The sequence below is a fragment of the Pezoporus flaviventris genome, unplaced genomic scaffold (assembly GCF_033815535.1).
Source record: "Pezoporus flaviventris isolate CSIRO_AGI_PZ_B2104156 unplaced genomic scaffold, CSIRO_AGI_Pfla_v1 ptg000045l, whole genome shotgun sequence".
NCBI classification, from domain to species: Eukaryota; Metazoa; Chordata; class Aves; order Psittaciformes; family Psittacidae; genus Pezoporus; species Pezoporus flaviventris.
In genome coordinates, this window is record NW_026892593.1 from 6,422,176 (window position 1) to 6,440,139 (window position 17,964).

The following is a 17,964-nucleotide window of genomic DNA, read 5'->3' on the forward strand; positions in this document are numbered from 1 at the left end:
GAAACAACTCCATGTGCTTGAATTTTCCTGAAGTTATCATTGTGAGATACTTAACAACTTCAAACATATATTATAAGCACAGTAAAGACATTCTAGAGTGTTTCCCCCTTCTCCCTCCCCAGAAAACAGTGCAACTGGGGCCACAAATGCTGTCTCAGTCACATTTATCTCACTTTCAAAATAAAGATCTTCAATGACAAGGGAACAACCAAGCTGGTATTTAATGTAATGACCACATCAATTTAATTTGTTTCTTTGTTCTTGTCAGCACAGTTGTAGGTTTAAATAGTAATTTGGGCTGTTTCTCTGACTTTTGCAGTAAAAATAAATCTGATGTCATTGCATGCTCCTTGGCAGGCCATGTGTCATTATTATAAACCACACAGAGATTTTTTTCTTATCCAGATTTTCTTTACAGGGCCTTTGCTTATGACAGAGTTACAAAACGGTGCCATTGGTTATCCTTCAACAGCTTGACAAATGGTGTGAGAAAGAAGCAAGACCATGCTTTTGATCTGTATGAAAAGAAGGGTAACTGATTTATTTACTGATTTTGTTTTTCCAGCTATGGAGGGGGAAAAAGCTGAGGTCAGTCAGTGACTTTTTGACTGTAGGAGCATCCTGGGCATGGGATGGTTTTGTGCATTCTGAAAGCTACGTTCTACAGCATTATTTACAAATATCCTCATTTTTCTGTCATGCAAGTTTATTCGCATACTTGCTTTTGCTCAGTTTCCCAGCATACATATTTGCCTACTGTCATGTATACTAGTCTGAATTTCTTCTTCAGTTTAATATTTAAAAGTTCAGTTGTATGAGTTACTGTAGACTTAATATAACTTTTATTTATCTCATTCATGAGTGGGGGATGTAAGTCCTCAGACATGGACTTTTGGTCAATCAGGCACTTTATAAACACTTTCAGTAGGTTTCTTTAGGAATTTAGGGATCAAGATGAGGGGAAAAAAAGGTACAAGAATGTATGTAGACAGTTAAACAGTATTTTGAATAATTATTTAAAGTCAATCATAAATATATTAATTTTATGTGAGAAGGGATGAAGAGTTAAATTTTAAATACATTAACGAAAATCCTAATTTTCTTCTACTTTCTTTCAATAGACTATGTCAGGAATTGTATCATCGGAAAAGGAGCAGACTACAAAGGAACAATATCTGTTACCAAAAGTGGTATCCAATGTCAAGCCTGGAATTCAATGATCCCCCATGAGCACAGGTAAGAGTTCAGGAGCAGAGACAATGGGAATAGTGCCCAGACAGCTTCCATAAAGCAGGGTTTGACTTATTAGCAAACAGAATTTATGAGAAAACTGACCTTAGACAACAAAACCTCTTAGGTGTATTCTTGCCTTTCCCCAAGAGATGCCTTTCTCCAGATCCCAGAAAACACTTACCTTCTTGGACTTTCTCCAAGAGGTCTTTCCTAATGCCAGCCTGTGTGTCTGGATCCCTTCTCTTGTGTCAGGGTTGTTTTTTCTTAAGCTGTTTATGTCCTAGTATCTCTTAGCTACTGGCAGAAACAAAACATCTGCTTAACTTCAGCCTCGGGTCTGGAAGTTTATCAATGTTTTCTAACTGACTCCCAGAAAATGGGTAACTTTGAAAAATATTATCCCACATATTTCATCAGTGTATAATTATTGTTACTGTATTTTGCATAGTTAGTATTAATTCTCTATAATTAGAGAATATATTAAACCTTATAAAGCCCTTAGAGCAGGCAACAAATACATGGAAAAGACTGAACAGATTATTGAAATCTTTTCCTTCAGATCATACAAGCATTATGTATATATGATAGACTGTTGCAGCAGGTATGGGACTTACTTTTAAGTTTAAGACCTCATATAGCGAGGAACTGAGGCCAAATCTACACTTTGAGAGTAGACTTAGTTCAATTATATTGGCTAAAAAAAAAGAGTAGAAAAGCAAAAACTGAAGCCAGTAAGAGGAATGGTAAAAACAGATTCAACCACAACAAATGTTGCTGGAAACTAGTAAAAGGAACATGAAGTGCTGGTCTACTCTTTGACCTTTTCTCTTTGAAACCTTTTCTATTGGCTTTAGCCATTTAGATGGTAAACCCTTAAGAGCCAAAACCAAAGGGTCCTCTCACCCATAAGTTTCCTATCCACATTGCTGCCTTTTGCTCTGGACACCCAGCATCAGCACTCTGTTTAGAAGGAGCTGAGCTGGAGATTGCTAGTGAGAAACTGGGCTGTGCACTGCTGAGTCCTGTCCTGACCAAATCTATCCAGTGTACAAGATGATATCTTGGAACAACATGAAAAGACAAAGGATACTTGGGTTCTGTCTTATTATGTGTTACAAAGCTGAGCCTCAGGCTTGGAATTGACTAGACTTGGCTGCTTATAATATAGATGGTAGTGTGTCTGATTTTCAGTGACCAGACGCATTCTTAATTACGAGCATATGATAAATATGATCAGTTTCCACAGCAATGACCTATTGAGACTCAACACCTTGAAGTATACAATCTTCATCCTTTAGAAGTGAAAGAATTCTCATTAATCACAACCTAAGCAAGAGCATTTATTCTATAAACATACATACAAATTTATATAATTAAAGAGTCTAGGTAGTATACGTTATGACTGAATTCCATTTTAACATACAGCATACACAACTTTAATACATTTGGACAGCCACTTTTCTATGATGAATTTTATGAGAATGACTTTTCTCCTGCCTTGTGCAATAAGTTTAATTTTTAAAAGGTCACTGGATGAATGAGGTGGCTGCATGCTAATTTTGTTTTTCAACATCAGAAAATATGATTTCATCATCAGAGACATGAGGGAGATGGGAAGAAGCAGACAGTAGTGGTGTGTTTGGAACTTATTAGTATGAAAGGCTTAGATTTTTAGGTCAGTTTTTCTCAACATCTGATTATCACAAAGTGCCATTGGAAAATAAATCCCTTTTTCGTATTCAAGGGAGAAATGTACTTTACTGATTTTTCTTATTTTTCTAGAAAGAACTGAAATAACTTCAGCCTTTAAATTTGTGTCTGGATTTAACAAATTACATTTTTATTTTTGTATTCCAGTAGAACCTGGAGACTCCCAGCTGAAATCAGGGTTCTATTGTTTCTGTCTCTATCCTGGTAAAGGTTACAAAAGTATTTTATTTTTTTCTCTTAAGAGTTTTCTAATTTAAATGGATAAAGCCAATGCCAAAAGAGTTCAAAGAGAAACAATCAAAGATCAGACTGGCACGTCACAGGAGTTTTGTTTCTGTGATTTTTGCTGTTGAATCTGTTTTTACCATTAGTCTTACTGGCTTCAGTTTTCAGATTTTTTCTTTTTTTCCTTACTTAATATAGTTGAACTAAATCGGTACACAGTTTTAGGAGTGGCTCTATCTTCAATTTCTGGGTGGGTCTTTATTGCATCTCATCTTTTCCTCCCTCAAGAATGTTGCTTCATTACCTGTTGAAGCCATTTGTTTTCCAGTTCATCTTGGGTTTTTAATGCTATTCATTTAGACTTTTTAATTTTTAATGACAGCATATCTGATATAATTTGAAGTGCCTTTTCCCTATTGTCCTGGTTTTCTAATGTCCATAATTTCTGAGCAGGAAGATTTTTCAGCAGGAAAATTAAATAAGATATTCTAATATGCACTGACATACTACATTAACACTTACTCTAGTTGCAATGTCCCATCAGCAAAGTTTGCCCAGGGCTTTCTTTAGCTAACAAAATTTGTGAGATTTAATATTACAAGACTACAGAGGAAAACCAGAAGCAACAATTTTATAGGCAGCAGTAATGACATAAAAATTATTCTCTTCAAGCACCAAAAATAAGGAAAACACTTTTTTCAGTAACGCTTCTGCATTGGATTGACTAGAACCACAATGTGATTAACAGAGGTATTTTCCACTTCACTTAGTTCAAAGATTTCATTAACGGAAATAAAACATTATTAAAATGACACATGTCAGACTCCTGCTTTCATTCATTTGTAACATAGAATATTCCAAGGACAGCAGGGACCATACATTTCATATGTTTCTGCTTTTCTTGTGTGAATTAAATTGGTGTCTGGGTATAAAGACTGTCCCAAGTGCTTTAGTTCAGTTTCTTAAACTGCAGGAGTCTACAATCATCTAAATGAAGTTAGATGAAATTTTATTCATTTTCTTTTCCTACAGAATATAGATACATCTGAATTCCGTTGGGGAATTAAAAAAAAACCAAACAAACAAAAAACACATCAAAACAAAACAAACCAACCAAACCAACAGAGAAAAACCCAAACAAACATCCAAATTAACTTATTAGGCATTTTCAGAATAAAAGCTGCACTTCACTAGTGATATTTTGACCAGAATGTGAACATACTGAAGAAAAAAAAACCTGTACAAATCTTAGAAAGCTCAAAAATTAAATCAGCGTATTACAATGAATTACAGGTTTCGTGTATTCCCCCTATGTATTTTGCCCAAATTTTCAGTTACCCAAAAGCCATAAAGTTTTAATGGAATTGAACATAACTCGGAATTTAATGTCTTTGTCTGCAGAGGTTTAGCTGCTCTTTAAGCATCACTGCAATGAAACTGGAAGTGAAGTGCCAATGGGTTTGTCACCAATAAGAAGTCTGAGTGTGGTCAGAGCTTTTGCAGTGGCATCAAACAGACCAGCTCTAGGGTTGGGCTCCTCACTACGTGTTGTTGCCTAGTTTGTAGCAAAAAATAACCAGTATTACTTTTATGTGTAAATATATACGTATATATACACACACCTACTTATATATTTATATCTCAGTGTGCATGTGGGAATTTCTCCAGGGGTAAGCACAAAATTTTACAGATAGCTAAGAACACAAAAACTTGACCCTGGACAGTTGAACTCAGCTAGGTTGCTGTTAAATGACCTAATTTGTACAATAATAATGATGAGTGGGTCTATAAGTAGCAGACCCTAAGGTGACAACAGCAGGGTTCACGGCAGAACATGAGGCAGGATGGCTAAAGAGGAATCTGGGGAAATTTCTGATGCTGAAATGCAAAGTTGTCTGTGGTTTCAGGCAGTGAAAGCCTCTCAGCATGGTGTGTCACAGTGCTCAGTCACGCTCACACACTCCTGATGCTCAGTTTTAGCTGCTGCCTGGCCAGAAATGAAAAGAGGTTTCTCTGCCTGTGGGCTTTATGTAGTAGGTGCACACTAAGCCCAGCTGGGTCAGTTATATATGTTATTGTGCTGTATATGTGCACAACATACACAGTAATGACAGGTCTGACACAGTGATGGACCCAATGGATTTTCCCCCCAGAAAAGCCCAATGCACCCGATACATTTCTCCTTTTTGTCCAAGGGCCTTGTGTGAGTAGTTACAAGCTTGCAAAGGAGAGTTCAGTGAGGGCTAGCATGGAGTGTGTTGCTGCCTCTGGCGCTGTGGCAGATATTTGGCTCTGGATGCCCAAGGGATGGGAGTAAAACTTGCTAGAGCAAGCAATGGGCTAGACTAATTGACCCAGATTTAGGCCATTCATTGAGTAATCCTTACTGAAGATGTGTATTTGTGTAGGGACAGATATTTGGGGATGTACATTTGTTTAGGCAGGGTGGAGGGAGAAAGAAGCAGAAATGGGATTGTTTTTAACTGTTTGCAAAAAATAGTATGATTTAACACCAAAGTTTGCATGCTCTTATACTGTAATGATTGTCATTTTAAAACTAGCTTTTTGCCTTCGAGCTATCGGGGTAAAGACCTCCGGGAAAACTACTGTCGAAACCCCCGAGGGGAAGAGGGAGGGCCGTGGTGCTTCACCACCAGTCCAGAGACGCGCCATGAAGTCTGTGACATCCCCCTCTGCTCACAAGGTAACCCAGCAAGGCTTATGTGGAAAGTTCCTTTTTTCTGCTGATAGCAGGTATGCAGAAGTTCCCCTAGTTTCACTGACACTTGCTCATGGACTTTGGAGAAAGAATTGGTGATTTCTCAGCAAGAATAACGCTTGTAACAAGGAAAGAAGTTATTACAGAAAGAGAAGGTCTTATTATGTTCCAGTACTCTGGAAGACTTTAACACGCTTTTAGACTCAGCAGCTTTTTTTCAGGTCATGGAGGAGCTGGAACAAAGAAGTTATGCTGATCGCACAAATGCGACCCTTTTTTTCACTTATCTGGTACATAGAGAATCTATTAACATTGCTATTACTGTATGATAAAATCATCTAGTACCATTCCATGGAAAAATCAACTTTTCTCCTTCTTTTGGATGAAAATAGAGATACTTAACTACAGGAAAAAAGAGCAATCTAAGCATGTTGGGGTTTATTTTCCCATTTTTTTCTTTCAATTGAATACTGTAAATAAGACTTTGCATAAATTCATTCCCGTTCAACTTTCAATTGACAGAATTCAAAAGATATTTCATGTGAACCCTTGCATTTGTTGAATTTTACGTTCTGTTAAGCTCCAAACTAATCTCTTATATCTTGCTAATCAGCCAATTCAGTTCCAGTCAATCAACTCATTTAAATTCTCAAGATAGGATGACTTTAATTTTCCTGCTAATGTGTCATGTGCAATAGCTATACTGTGGTGGGGGAAGAAAAGGGAGAAGGAGGGAGGAAGAGAATGATTTACAAGGAGCTTGAAAATCTGTTAAAAGCTAAAATTTAAAGATCAATTTGAGGTTCAAATGTGATAAGACCTGGAGCTCACTGCAGGATGAAGACTTTGGTAGTGGATGTTTGGTCTGAAGTGTGAGATCTGTAATTGCATAAATTCCTATTTACTAAGTGATCTTTTGTTACAATTACTCTAATTAGGGAGCACTTGAGAAACGTGTCTACAGTTACTTATGGTGAATTTATTTTATATTTTAAGTCTTCTCTTTCTAAATTATGGAGGATATTTTGTTCAGCAGTGATATCAAATCCCTTTGGTAGCTTTTGCCCATTCTCCCTCAACCCCCCACTTTCCCAAACTAGGGCTGAAAACGTATCTTAGCTTAGGCTGCCAAAAAGAATTAGTATCGAAAAGAAACAGTATCGTATGAATGTGGTGGGAATTTAAAGAAACAGACTGTACTGCCCTGAAATTCAGCCGTCATTTTGTACTTAAACTTGTGCTGTAATTATGCCATGACTTAGAGTGATTTAGAATAATTATTTTCAATTAATCATAAAATATCACCCCTGAAATATACTCCTTCCTTAGATATGTGTCTCTCTCTGTTACTAGCCATAACTAAGGTTAAAAAATGTGCTAGGAACATGAATGTCTCTAGCAGCTCACACCCACCTGCCTCCAAACCATAAGTGTCCTATAAAGTGAATAAAGTGATACCAAATTTAAGCATCTGGATTAGATTTAAGAGATGAAAATCTATTCCAAAGGACATTTACCATACCAACCTAACTTAAATATATTACTTTTCTATCTCTCTTTAGGGTGATTTCAATTTATAACAGCAGAGATGTGATTTAATTATTCTAATTTATTTTTGTGTGTGTTACAAGTCATTAGCATAATAAGCTACCTACTTTTTTCCTAGTTGAATGCATGACCTGCAATGGAGAAAGTTACAGAGGGCCAATGGATCACACCGAGACAGGCAAGGAGTGTCAGCGCTGGGATCTTCAGAGACCACACAAGCACAAATTTCGTCCAGAGAGGTAGCGTCTTTCCCCACCTCCCAGGGAAACTCATGTAGATATAATTTGAAAATGACACACATTTGGGATCCAATTGGACAAAATCAGCATTAGGTGACCTGAAGTTTATGGAGTTCACCAGTTTTAGTTGCTTGGGGTCCTGGCTCATGCTGTGTGCGGGCTGGTTGCCATCATGCTGGAGATGAAGGGTGGTGACTAGAGGCTATGCCATGCAGCTGTGGCTACATCCCATGGTTGTGTAGTGTAGTGATGGACATGTGCTGCATTATTTGATCCAAATTTCCTCCCTAGCTTCACTTACAGTAAAAAAAAATAAATTTCTGAATGTTGCTGTATATAGAATCATAGAAGAGTTAGTGTTGGAAAGGACCTTAAGATCATCTAGTTCCAAACCCCTGCCATGGGCAGGGACACCTCACACTAAACCATATCACCCAGGGCCTCGTCGAGCCTGGTCTTGAACACTGCCAGGGATGGAGCATTCACAACCTCTCTGGGCAACCTATTCCAGTGCCTCACCACCCTGACAGGAAAGAATTTCCTCCTTATATCCAATCTAAACTTCCCCTGTTTAAGTTTTAACCTGTTACCCCTTGTCCTATCACTACAGTCCCTAATGAAGAGTCCCTCCCCAGCATCCCTATAGGCCCCCTTCAAATACTGGAAGGCTGCTATGAGGTCTCCATGCAGCCTTCTCTTCTCCAGGCTGAACAGCCCCAGCTTTCTCAGCCTGTTTTCATATGTTGTTATGCAACTTCAATCAGCGTAAAATACCTTAAAGCAATCAGAAAATAAATAATGATTAAAAAATAATACTTTTTTTTAGTTCTTAACACAGTTAGTGAACATAAACTTGCAACATTGTCAAGGCAGAGTATGATCTGTTTTTGAAATATTGAGCAGCTTTACAGCTGTAGATGATCTTCTGTTGTAATCAAGTTTAAGTATCCAAGTTGTTTCAGCAAAAGGTTTCCCACTACATGTGTTTTTTTTTCAGCCTGGGAAAGGACTTAATCATTCTGTTTAGCATTTTATGTACATGGACTTGTATTTTAGACTTTTCTCTTTTAGTTTAAGCGTAGATACCTAATGCCAAAAGATGAGTCAGAAATAGCAAGATAAATTGCATCCCCATTACAGTTTGTCCTAAAGGGTAAAATTCACCCAGGCGCAAAGGGTCATCTATGATACACCCCTTTTGGAAGGATTTTGTGTGAGGGTTTAGACCACATAGGAGGGCCTTTGTGTTTCTCTTAAACTGGACTAAAGTTTCATTTTAGTTTTACTCAGGATTTTGGATTATCTCTATTTGTAAGTGCATGGAATAAACTTAAACTGACAGAGGAGGACTGCAAGAATCAACAAACTCAGAATGATTGAGACCTTCCACTGAACGTATTTTTATATATTTTGAAGTGTTCTGCCAAATAAAGCATCTTTTTCATACTCAGAAATACAGGTACTGGTAGATATTAGAAAGCTTGCTTATTCAACAAAACAGTAACTAACTGCAGTTTTTGAGTTTATGTGATATAACCTCTTTTTTCCTCTTGGATCAGATGATCTGCTTCATGAGTAGCAGGCAGTCCTGTAGCTCTTAACAGGCTGGGACTGAAGATAATCTGTTTCTGATTTTTGCCATGCACTTGCTGTGCATTCTGGAGTAGAATCTTGTTCCTTGCGAGTTATAAAACTTCTGGGTACAAACAATAATAATTTTACTATCAGGAGGAAATTTATTCTGTTAATTTTGGATTGCTTGTGAAGTGATTTTTCAGACTAACTGCAATCTCACAGTCATGTTCCTCCTTGAAAGATTCTCCTCAGAAAACATCTTTGTGAGAGCTTTTAGAATGTAATAAAAATGCCTTTTAATCAAAAAGTCACCCATCCAGATTGAACTGATCTGTATGTGCTTTCAGAAGAGTAACTGGGGTACAATACAGTGTACAATAACATTGATGTTAATTAACTTCATGGAATGGTCACTAAAGGTAGTGACAATTATACTTGATTATACTAGCTTTTAAAAGTATTTGGGGCTTTGGTTTGTTTGTGGTTTTTAATAGTTACTGAAGTTGAAAATAAGAGGTCTGGAACAAATGATCCATTAAAATGCAGCAATCTCTAGAGAGGCTTATACTATACCATCTGGAGATAATGTGAATAACCTGGAAACCAGGAGGGACTAGCTAGACAGACTTAAACTTATTTTCATTTCTGGAATCATCAATTGCAGTGGCAAAGGAAAAGAAGTAAAACTAGTGATCTTTTCAAATGCTTCAGTCTACCTGCTGTGGAACAACGTTTTATTCTCCGGGTGAATACACCTCACTTTTCCTTTCTGTCACCTTGTTGAATTGTTCCACATGTATTCCTTTCAGAGGTCAGTTACTGAAGGGAATTGGTGATGTCTGTGTACTTAGATGTGATTGAAAGTAGCAGTAGGAATCCACCCAAAAAGCTCCTGCATGACCTGTTTTTAGCTAGTAGTGGATGCAGAATTGTGTTCTGAAGCTCCAGTTCATGTGTCCTCCTCATGGGCAGGATTATGTCTCAGTATAGAAAGAAAACCATTGAGAATAATGACTCTGATAGGCATAGAGAAGCATACTTTCTGCTTAAAATTAAACATGTTTGAAAATATGTACTGAACTGCACAGAGAAAAGTAGGGCTGAAGTGTGCTATAGAAGTTGAATAACTGTGGGTATACTTTTATTAAAATACTCTGTTTTATATCTCTTGCATGAAAATTTACTTTATACAGAATCAAGTTTCCAGTCCTGCGTATCTTTTAAAACAAAAAGGGGAAAAGAAATATTCGTGAAGAGTTTTAGACACTAAGTTTCAGTTTAGTTCCAGCAAGGCTATAACTCAGCATCTGCTGCTTTAAAGAAAATAAATGTTATCTCTTCATCTAACACTCTTCCCCCCTCCCTGAAACTGAGAAAAAGTTTTGATTTTGACACCAGATGTGTATCTTAATGCTTCATTTCAGTTTCAACAATGAAGTACAGCTACTGAAGTTTCAGCAGCAGGAGAGTGGAAGAAATATGTAGGGTTCTGAAAGATCTTGGAAACCTCAGGCTTTTTGTTGGGTCTAAGCAAGAGGTCTCTCCCCAAATGTATGGGGGAAGGAGAATTGTGCAGAGCAAAGGGATGAGCCCTCAGGGAATCCTCCACAGTCTCACTGTTGAATTGTGTGGAAGAGGTTGAAGCCCTGCTGTTTATCTTGTCCCTAGTATTTGATAGTTGGCCTTTTTGAATAGGAGCAGAGAAACTGTTGCCTACTGGATATGAGGGAAGGCAGAAACATGTCTGAATACTGAGGGAAGAAACAGTGACTGGAAAGGCTGTTGTTGCTCTAAAAAAGGAAACGTAGTAGGTGGAAAGATACAGTTCATGGGAACTACTCCATGCAGCAGATACCTAAAGCTGGTTCCTGAATATCTATTCTATCTTTTCTTAAGTTAGTAAATAAGTTTTTTTGCATACTGTGGGAACATATCATATAATATTGGAAAGGACAGAGCATACAGTGCTATGGAAGGGCACTTGCTTTCTAGAAAGTGGATTCTTTACACTCCCAGTTGTTCTGAATAGGTTTGAGAGCTATGACTGCAGATACCTTGCCATTCCTGGATTCACCTCATTTCTTGGGTAGTGCCATGGACTCTCCATTGCTAAGTGACATGTGCTACTAACATCAAAGCTCATCACTGCAGCTACTGGGTACAAAAGAAAATTAAAAAAAAAAAAAAAAATCTCTCTTTATGCTGTGTTAATAGCCCATTAACTGTTTTCTTGTGAAATCCTTGGACACAATTTGGTCCTTTACAGTTAGTCTTCCACCTAGCAGAAAACAGGGTACTGATGCTAGATCTGAAACTACCACATTCTTGACTGCCCTTGAATTTGAATTTTCAGGTTTATGAGGTTTCTCCTTGGTGGTTTTGCTGTTTGGTTGTTATTGTTTATTTGTTTTTTATTCTGCTTGAATCCTGGCCCTGTCCTTTATATAGATGAAGCAACCTGATTTTTCCCAAGGAATGGGAGATCAAGTTGCAATGAGTCAAAATTAGCATGATTGTTTGACAGAAAAAGCATCCTAGCAAAAGCACACACTTGTAAATCCTATTTTCCTCTGCTTGTGCGAAAAACATCTGCTTGCAGTTGTAACTGGGTTCAGGTTCCCAGGTAGTTAATTTTATTGTTCTCTTACACCCTTTTCATCTTTCCCTCAGGGGCAAATCTACTTTTTTATTTCTTTTACAAACATGTTTCAGTAAAACTGGAATACCAAGACAATTTATTGTCACTGGAGGAAAAGAGTATGCGTTTATCTCCTTCTCTTCAAGTTTTATCTTGAATATCTGCCTGATCGTTCAATGATGGTGGTAGGAAAGTGGAAACAATTAAATGGCACGATAGTTTCAAATCTTAATGATATAAGGGTGACAGAAAATAATTCCTTATTTTTCACCTTTTTTTACCCAGTGCTCGAAACGAGGGCATGGCCTAGAATGAGCTCTATTACAGAAATGGAGCTATCATTAATAACATAGCTATTCAAAATAGCTTCCAGTTTGAACTCAGGGCTGTTGCACTGAAAAACCTGTTTCCTTAATGAGTCCAGCATGCTAGGCAGTGTTTATACAATCCACACTTAATTGGGTTGTTTCAAATAAAACAAGTGGCTTTAGAGTCTGGTCATCAGTTGATGGACACAAGAGTAAGAGTTTAGCAATTAGTAGTTACCCCATCCGGTACCCTGTGCATTAGCACAGCAGGGAATCCCCTCAGTGGAGGTCTGATTCTGCTGCATATTTGGAAAGAGACTTTACATTATTAACTTTCTAATAGTGTTAAAGGAGCATTTGCGTCCACATCAGGATCAGACTCCAGGTTAACAGGAACTGGTTCTTGTTTGCTTCTCCTGAAGACTGTCCTTTAAGTACCTTGTACAAGCCAATGCAACGTTGCCAGGAAGACTTCTCTGACACATTTCTTGTTGTGGTTTGCAGATACCCTGACAAGGGCTTTGATGATAATTACTGCCGCAATCCTGATGGCAAGCTGAGACCATGGTGTTACACTCTTGACCCTAACACCCCCTGGGAGTTCTGTGCAATTAAAACATGTGGTGAGTTCAAGCAAAATTTATTACTTCCTTTTCCTTTCCAAAATCTGAATACAGATACTTCAAGCAATATAGAGCCACAGCTAGTTCATTTATTGCCCTTCATTGACTTTTAAAACATTGTTTTCAAAGAGGATTGTTTATAACAACATTATATTTAATCTTGACAGGAAATAAGAGTTGTGTCTTAGCATTGGAAAATGTGTGTATGTCACATACAGAAATTTACATTAAAATATAGAAATCTCAAGAACTAAACCAGTGAGACAATGTCATCATGAAGATCTCATGTACAGTATTAGTTTGGCCATGCTAAGCATTATCCCATGAGTCTGGGAACAGGTGCATGCACACCTTCCCTACTCAGTGTTCTATCTAACAACTGCCCATTGCTTTGGTTTCCTTTTGCACATTGTGTGCTTCTAGCCCTCAAATCCTGCCTGCTATGCAGCCTGGTACTGAAGACAGAATTATTAGTTTCCTCATGGGTTTCTCTGTGATATTCAGTGCTACAGTATCAAAACACTCTACAGTCAATTAATTTCTTTTCATCCATCAATAACAAGATGGTAGCTTTTTTTAGCCTCACTTTACAGACAGGGAATTGAATCCAAGCAACATTAAGGTATATGAATATTGGATGCCCACTTAGAGATGCTTTAGTTCAGAATTTATAAAGCATTCTGCAACATGTTCTATCTTCAAAGACCAGATCCTCCTAACTTTGGTGCTAGCTCTGACAGCTCTGTTCTACTGATGATTAGATATCTTAAATGAGCACTATAGGGACAATGAAAATGGTAAAACTCTTGGAACTCACATGAAAAATTGGGTTAGGTATTTTTTCTCGACTTCTGTGGTAACCTTGGGGCTGAGGCAGGTGGTAGAATTAAGTTTTGCTGGGGCATGCTTTAGCCAGAAAACTAAGATTTGCATCCCTGAAATTGCTTTCCTCATTCACAACTCATGGGGTCTACAGGTGATAATCTGTCCTTTTATCTCACATGCTTCTCATTGACAGATTTGGGGTCCAGTTTTTTTCTTCTCTTAGTAATCTGAAATGTGAAATAATCAATGTACAAGATATTAAAGGCAGACTCATATTACTTAGGCAGGTTTTGGTTTTTTATTCTCTTTACTCAAAACATTTTGTTTATAACATCTCTGGAATAAAGGCAATTTCTGAAAACAAGGCATGACTTTAACTGAATCCATACTGTAGAAGCCTGTCAGCTTCATGGGCCCCAGTCTTGTGGCAGATACCCAAGGAAAATGGGCAGAAAAGGGAAAACAGTGTTTTTTTGATTTTCTGTGAAATGCAGGCAAAAGCTGCTTCTAAAACTGCTGAGTGAAACTCAGTGTCATGTTATCTCATGAGAAAGTCAGTTTTTGTTAGATCTGCAGTTTTGGAAACTATGATTTCCTTTGTTGTCCTGCTTCAATTCTGACCAAAATTAAGTGTGAAAAAAAAAAATTAATCCTCAAAACCAGACACTGTTTTTCATCTAGTCCTAGTGTCACTTCAGTAGGCTTATGTCACTGTAAAATTTATTTGGGTCTCTTGGAAGGAGAATAGAAGAACAGAACAGAGTCTATTAAAATGAACAAGAAAGCTCACCTGGAACTAGACTAATGTAAGAATTCAAAAAAAAAAAAGCAAAAAAAAAAGCAAAAATTATAATAAGCATAAAAGGAGTGATTATTTTATGACAGCTTAATTTGCAGGGTTCTCTGTGTTTTGTTATTGTTATATAAACCAAGACAAACCATTCCTGGGGTATCTAAGATCCAGATAAAATAAAGACAGTAGTGAATCTTAAAAAAAGTCTGTTTCCATAATATAATCCTGTATTTTTCCCATAAAATTAACAAATATATAAATACAGGGCAAAGTGGATAAGTAAAAGGGAATGGCTCTGGCATGAACCTTTGCATGTGTGTAGTTGCTACCTGAAGAGGGAAGCATGGGATGCTCTGTCTTCACTTGGAGTTCTTGCCAAACCAAATTTTGCCCAATGTTTTCTGCTTCCACTACCAATAGTTCAGCATTTTCTGTCCTTGCTTGTTTTGGCTTAGGCCAGTGTAATGTCTTGGAGTGTCAGTCACTTTTTGTTGATTAGCCAATTGTTTGAAATCTGAAGATTGAATAAGAATACTCTTAATGTACTTCTTGATGTGGAGTAATTGAATTTACTTTGTCCTATCATATGCTATTGTAAATACAATATAAAGTAGTTAAAAGTACCAAAATTATTCCACTATAAGTAAGTGAGGTTAATTTGCTATTTTAGGCAATGTCTGTAATCAGGTTTTCAAGAGACAGAAGAAACTTAACAGAACTACTGCTTGTTTTGTGTCAGACACCCAGTAAGTTACACCATGCTGAAAGTCTTGCCTGTGAACTGCAGTCCTAACTCAAGTAATTGAGTTCTTGGTAATCTTTGGTAATGTGGAAAGTTCAGTCTTTCCCCATTTTGTGCAGTCTTGCTTAGCTGTGTAACTGAACCATCTTTCTAATTTTTTAGGTAATTAATTGTTAGAGCTTGTTGTTTGTTGGGGTTTTATTTTGTGTTTTTTTACTGTGCTTCTAACATTCTTTATTTATTAGATAATAAGTTAATCATATGTAGAGTACTAGTTCCATTATTTTCCCTTGGTAGAAGTGTTTTTATTACCAAAAAAAACCCCAACAAAATTTGCCAGTTACAGCTGACTGTTTCACAAATGCAACTTTTATAAACCTTTATCCTCTGGCATTTCCTGAGCTGATGTGTCAGTGTTCTGAGGATTCACATCTGGCTTTGTTGGTCACGTAAGCTTACAGCCCATGCAACTTTCAGTATTTACTGTCTGGCCTAAGCTTTATAAAACAGCTGGGTGGGAGAACTGCAAACTACTCTAATGTTGCCTTTGTCTGCTCAAATGACAATTAGAGTCCTCAATGAAAGGTAATCATCAAAATGAAATTTAAAACCCCAAAAGGATGTAATGATTTTAATGTTGTAATGAAAGCCTTTTATCTCATTTCTAGGCATAAGTTGACTGAATTAACTATGAATTATTTCACCTGCAGTTAGAAAGTATAATATGTGTGGAAATTTCATATGCAAAACCATATTTTCACTGCAGAAAACTATAGATCTTTCAAAATTCTTAAAACAATATATATGAGGAAGTATACAAGAAAGTGATTTTGAAGGTGCTTAATCCCGCAGATATTTTCAAAGGTTGTTTGGCACGAGCATATGGCATTGCCCTCTACATAAGGTGCAATGCTGCTCAGTGCTTTCCTTTATCACTCAGAGAGGGAATTTATTGCTTATGATACTGTTGTTTCACCAGCCCAGTGACTAGCATACCAACACAAAATATCTAAGCCCTGTTTTCAGTTTTCTGTCTTTCTGGAGGCACATAGAAAAACTATTTCCCACCTCATAGCAGGGAGTCTAAAACACTAGGCCTTTCTGGGTTTCAGTGGTAGCTTCATTTTCTGAAGCTGTGGCTGTGTTCAATCTCAGTAACTAAAAAGAGATCATGAGTTATATGTCTTTATAGCTTTGTGGTTTGGATTCTCACACAGGTTTTTAATTCCTGTGATGAGGACTGTTTATACATTTTACAAGAAATACTAATTAGTAAAAATGCTTTTCAAATCCAAGTTCTTGAACTATATACAGAAATGTAGGTGTCCTCTCTCTGGGGAGTGACCACAAGGCAGCATGCTGCTTGTGGCTTTTGCTGAATGTCATGAGTGCTAGCATGCTCTATAGCCAAAATGCTGACAACAGCTCATATACAAAATTTTCAGCAAAAGAGTCAGTGGAAGGAAGCATTCAGAAAATAAATATGTTTTTAAGGCTGAAGAGACAGGAGGGCATTGTAACTTTATTTCCAAGCACAGAAAGCAGCATAAAACATTGTGGCTTGCAGCCAGGGCTCTGAGAAAGAGATGACAGGAGCAATTAGGGATTAGAGATGGCTCAAGCTGCAAAAATTGGATCTGGATTAAGACTTCAGGGACCCCAGAACTGGTTTGAAGTTGCTCACATATGTGTCTGTGGTTTTTGGCTTGAGACATTTTTTAGTTAGAAGAGAGGATAAAAAGACAACTATAACAGCAATAAGAAAGTGTAGGATGAAATGAAGAAATGGAAGCCGTGACACAAACATGAAAAAAGACTGTTAGTTTGGTATGAATGAGGACATGGACTACTGAGGGGAGACAGGAATGGAGAGTTAAAAAAAAACAAAACAGGAAAAAGGATAGCTGCACTTCTGCAGATGATCTGTAGAGATATGAGAAGTGCTAAGGCCCAGAAATAAAGTCGTTTGAGAGCTGAGATATATGGTATTAATATGGGAAAGACAGTGTTTGTTTGCTGCCTACTTGATTTCCAACCTACCCAGCTGATTTTACCATGGATTTAACTTCTGTTATTAGTACTCATAGGCAATAGGTAAGAGTGACTGGAACCCGAAAAGCCCTCAGAGAATTCAATAAAGGTGTGGGTTTGATGGGGAAAAGCAAGTAATGAAATGGCAAAATTGAGAATCTAGATGTAAAATGAACCTGAAGGCAAAAAAATCACTGATATTAGTTTAGCCATTCTTTAGAAGCAGAGATTTCAACTGTCCATTTGAATGTGAAGCTCTGATTAAAGTTATTTGTTGAATCATAGCATGTAAACAAATAAAGGTGACACTCAGTTTAAGCTCAATATTTGTGTAAGATAAAGATGTTTAAAGAAAAGTGGCAGTGGAAAGAGAGTGATGTTTAGTGGCTGATAAAGTGTTCCCTTCCACCTTGTTCCACAGGGAGGCATAACAAAGGTCCAGCATTCATTGTGAGCAATGATTTAATCTACATTTCCTTAAAAAGGATTCCACTCAAATCTTTTTCATCATTTCTATGATAGCTTTGAAAGTGAGATTTAAGAGCTCTGAACTTGCAGATACTGAGTTTATTTAAAGATTTTGTTTGTTTGTTTTTGGTTTTGTTTTTTTTTTAATGGATTCAAACTAAAAATTGTTTGGATTTAAAGCCTAATTGTAGGCATTGGAATAACCTGCAAAAATCTCTCTCTGTTCAAGGACAAATGAATTGTAGGTGTGCCGGTCTGAGCTGAGAATTAGTTCTTCAGTACCATGA

The 17,964-nt window shown here is 37.2% G+C and overlaps 1 protein-coding gene across 4 annotated transcripts in view; it reads left to right on the forward strand.

Annotated features, from left to right (window-relative positions):
* The window catches only part of HGF (hepatocyte growth factor), a 57,533-nt gene that overhangs the window by 17,398 nt on the left and 22,171 nt on the right, over positions 1-17,964 (forward strand). For 3 of the 4 annotated variants that reach the window (XM_061467309.1, XM_061467310.1, XM_061467307.1), the window contains exons 3-7: positions 419-531; positions 1,122-1,236; positions 5,730-5,872; positions 7,554-7,674; positions 12,700-12,818. In XM_061467309.1, the coding sequence (XP_061323293.1) occupies positions 419-531; positions 1,122-1,236; positions 5,730-5,872; positions 7,554-7,674; positions 12,700-12,818 (611 nt within the window). The remainder of the gene's footprint in view (positions 1-418; positions 532-1,121; positions 1,237-5,729; positions 5,873-7,553; positions 7,675-12,699; positions 12,819-17,964) is intronic. The other variant, XM_061467308.1, reaches the window with a different exon arrangement.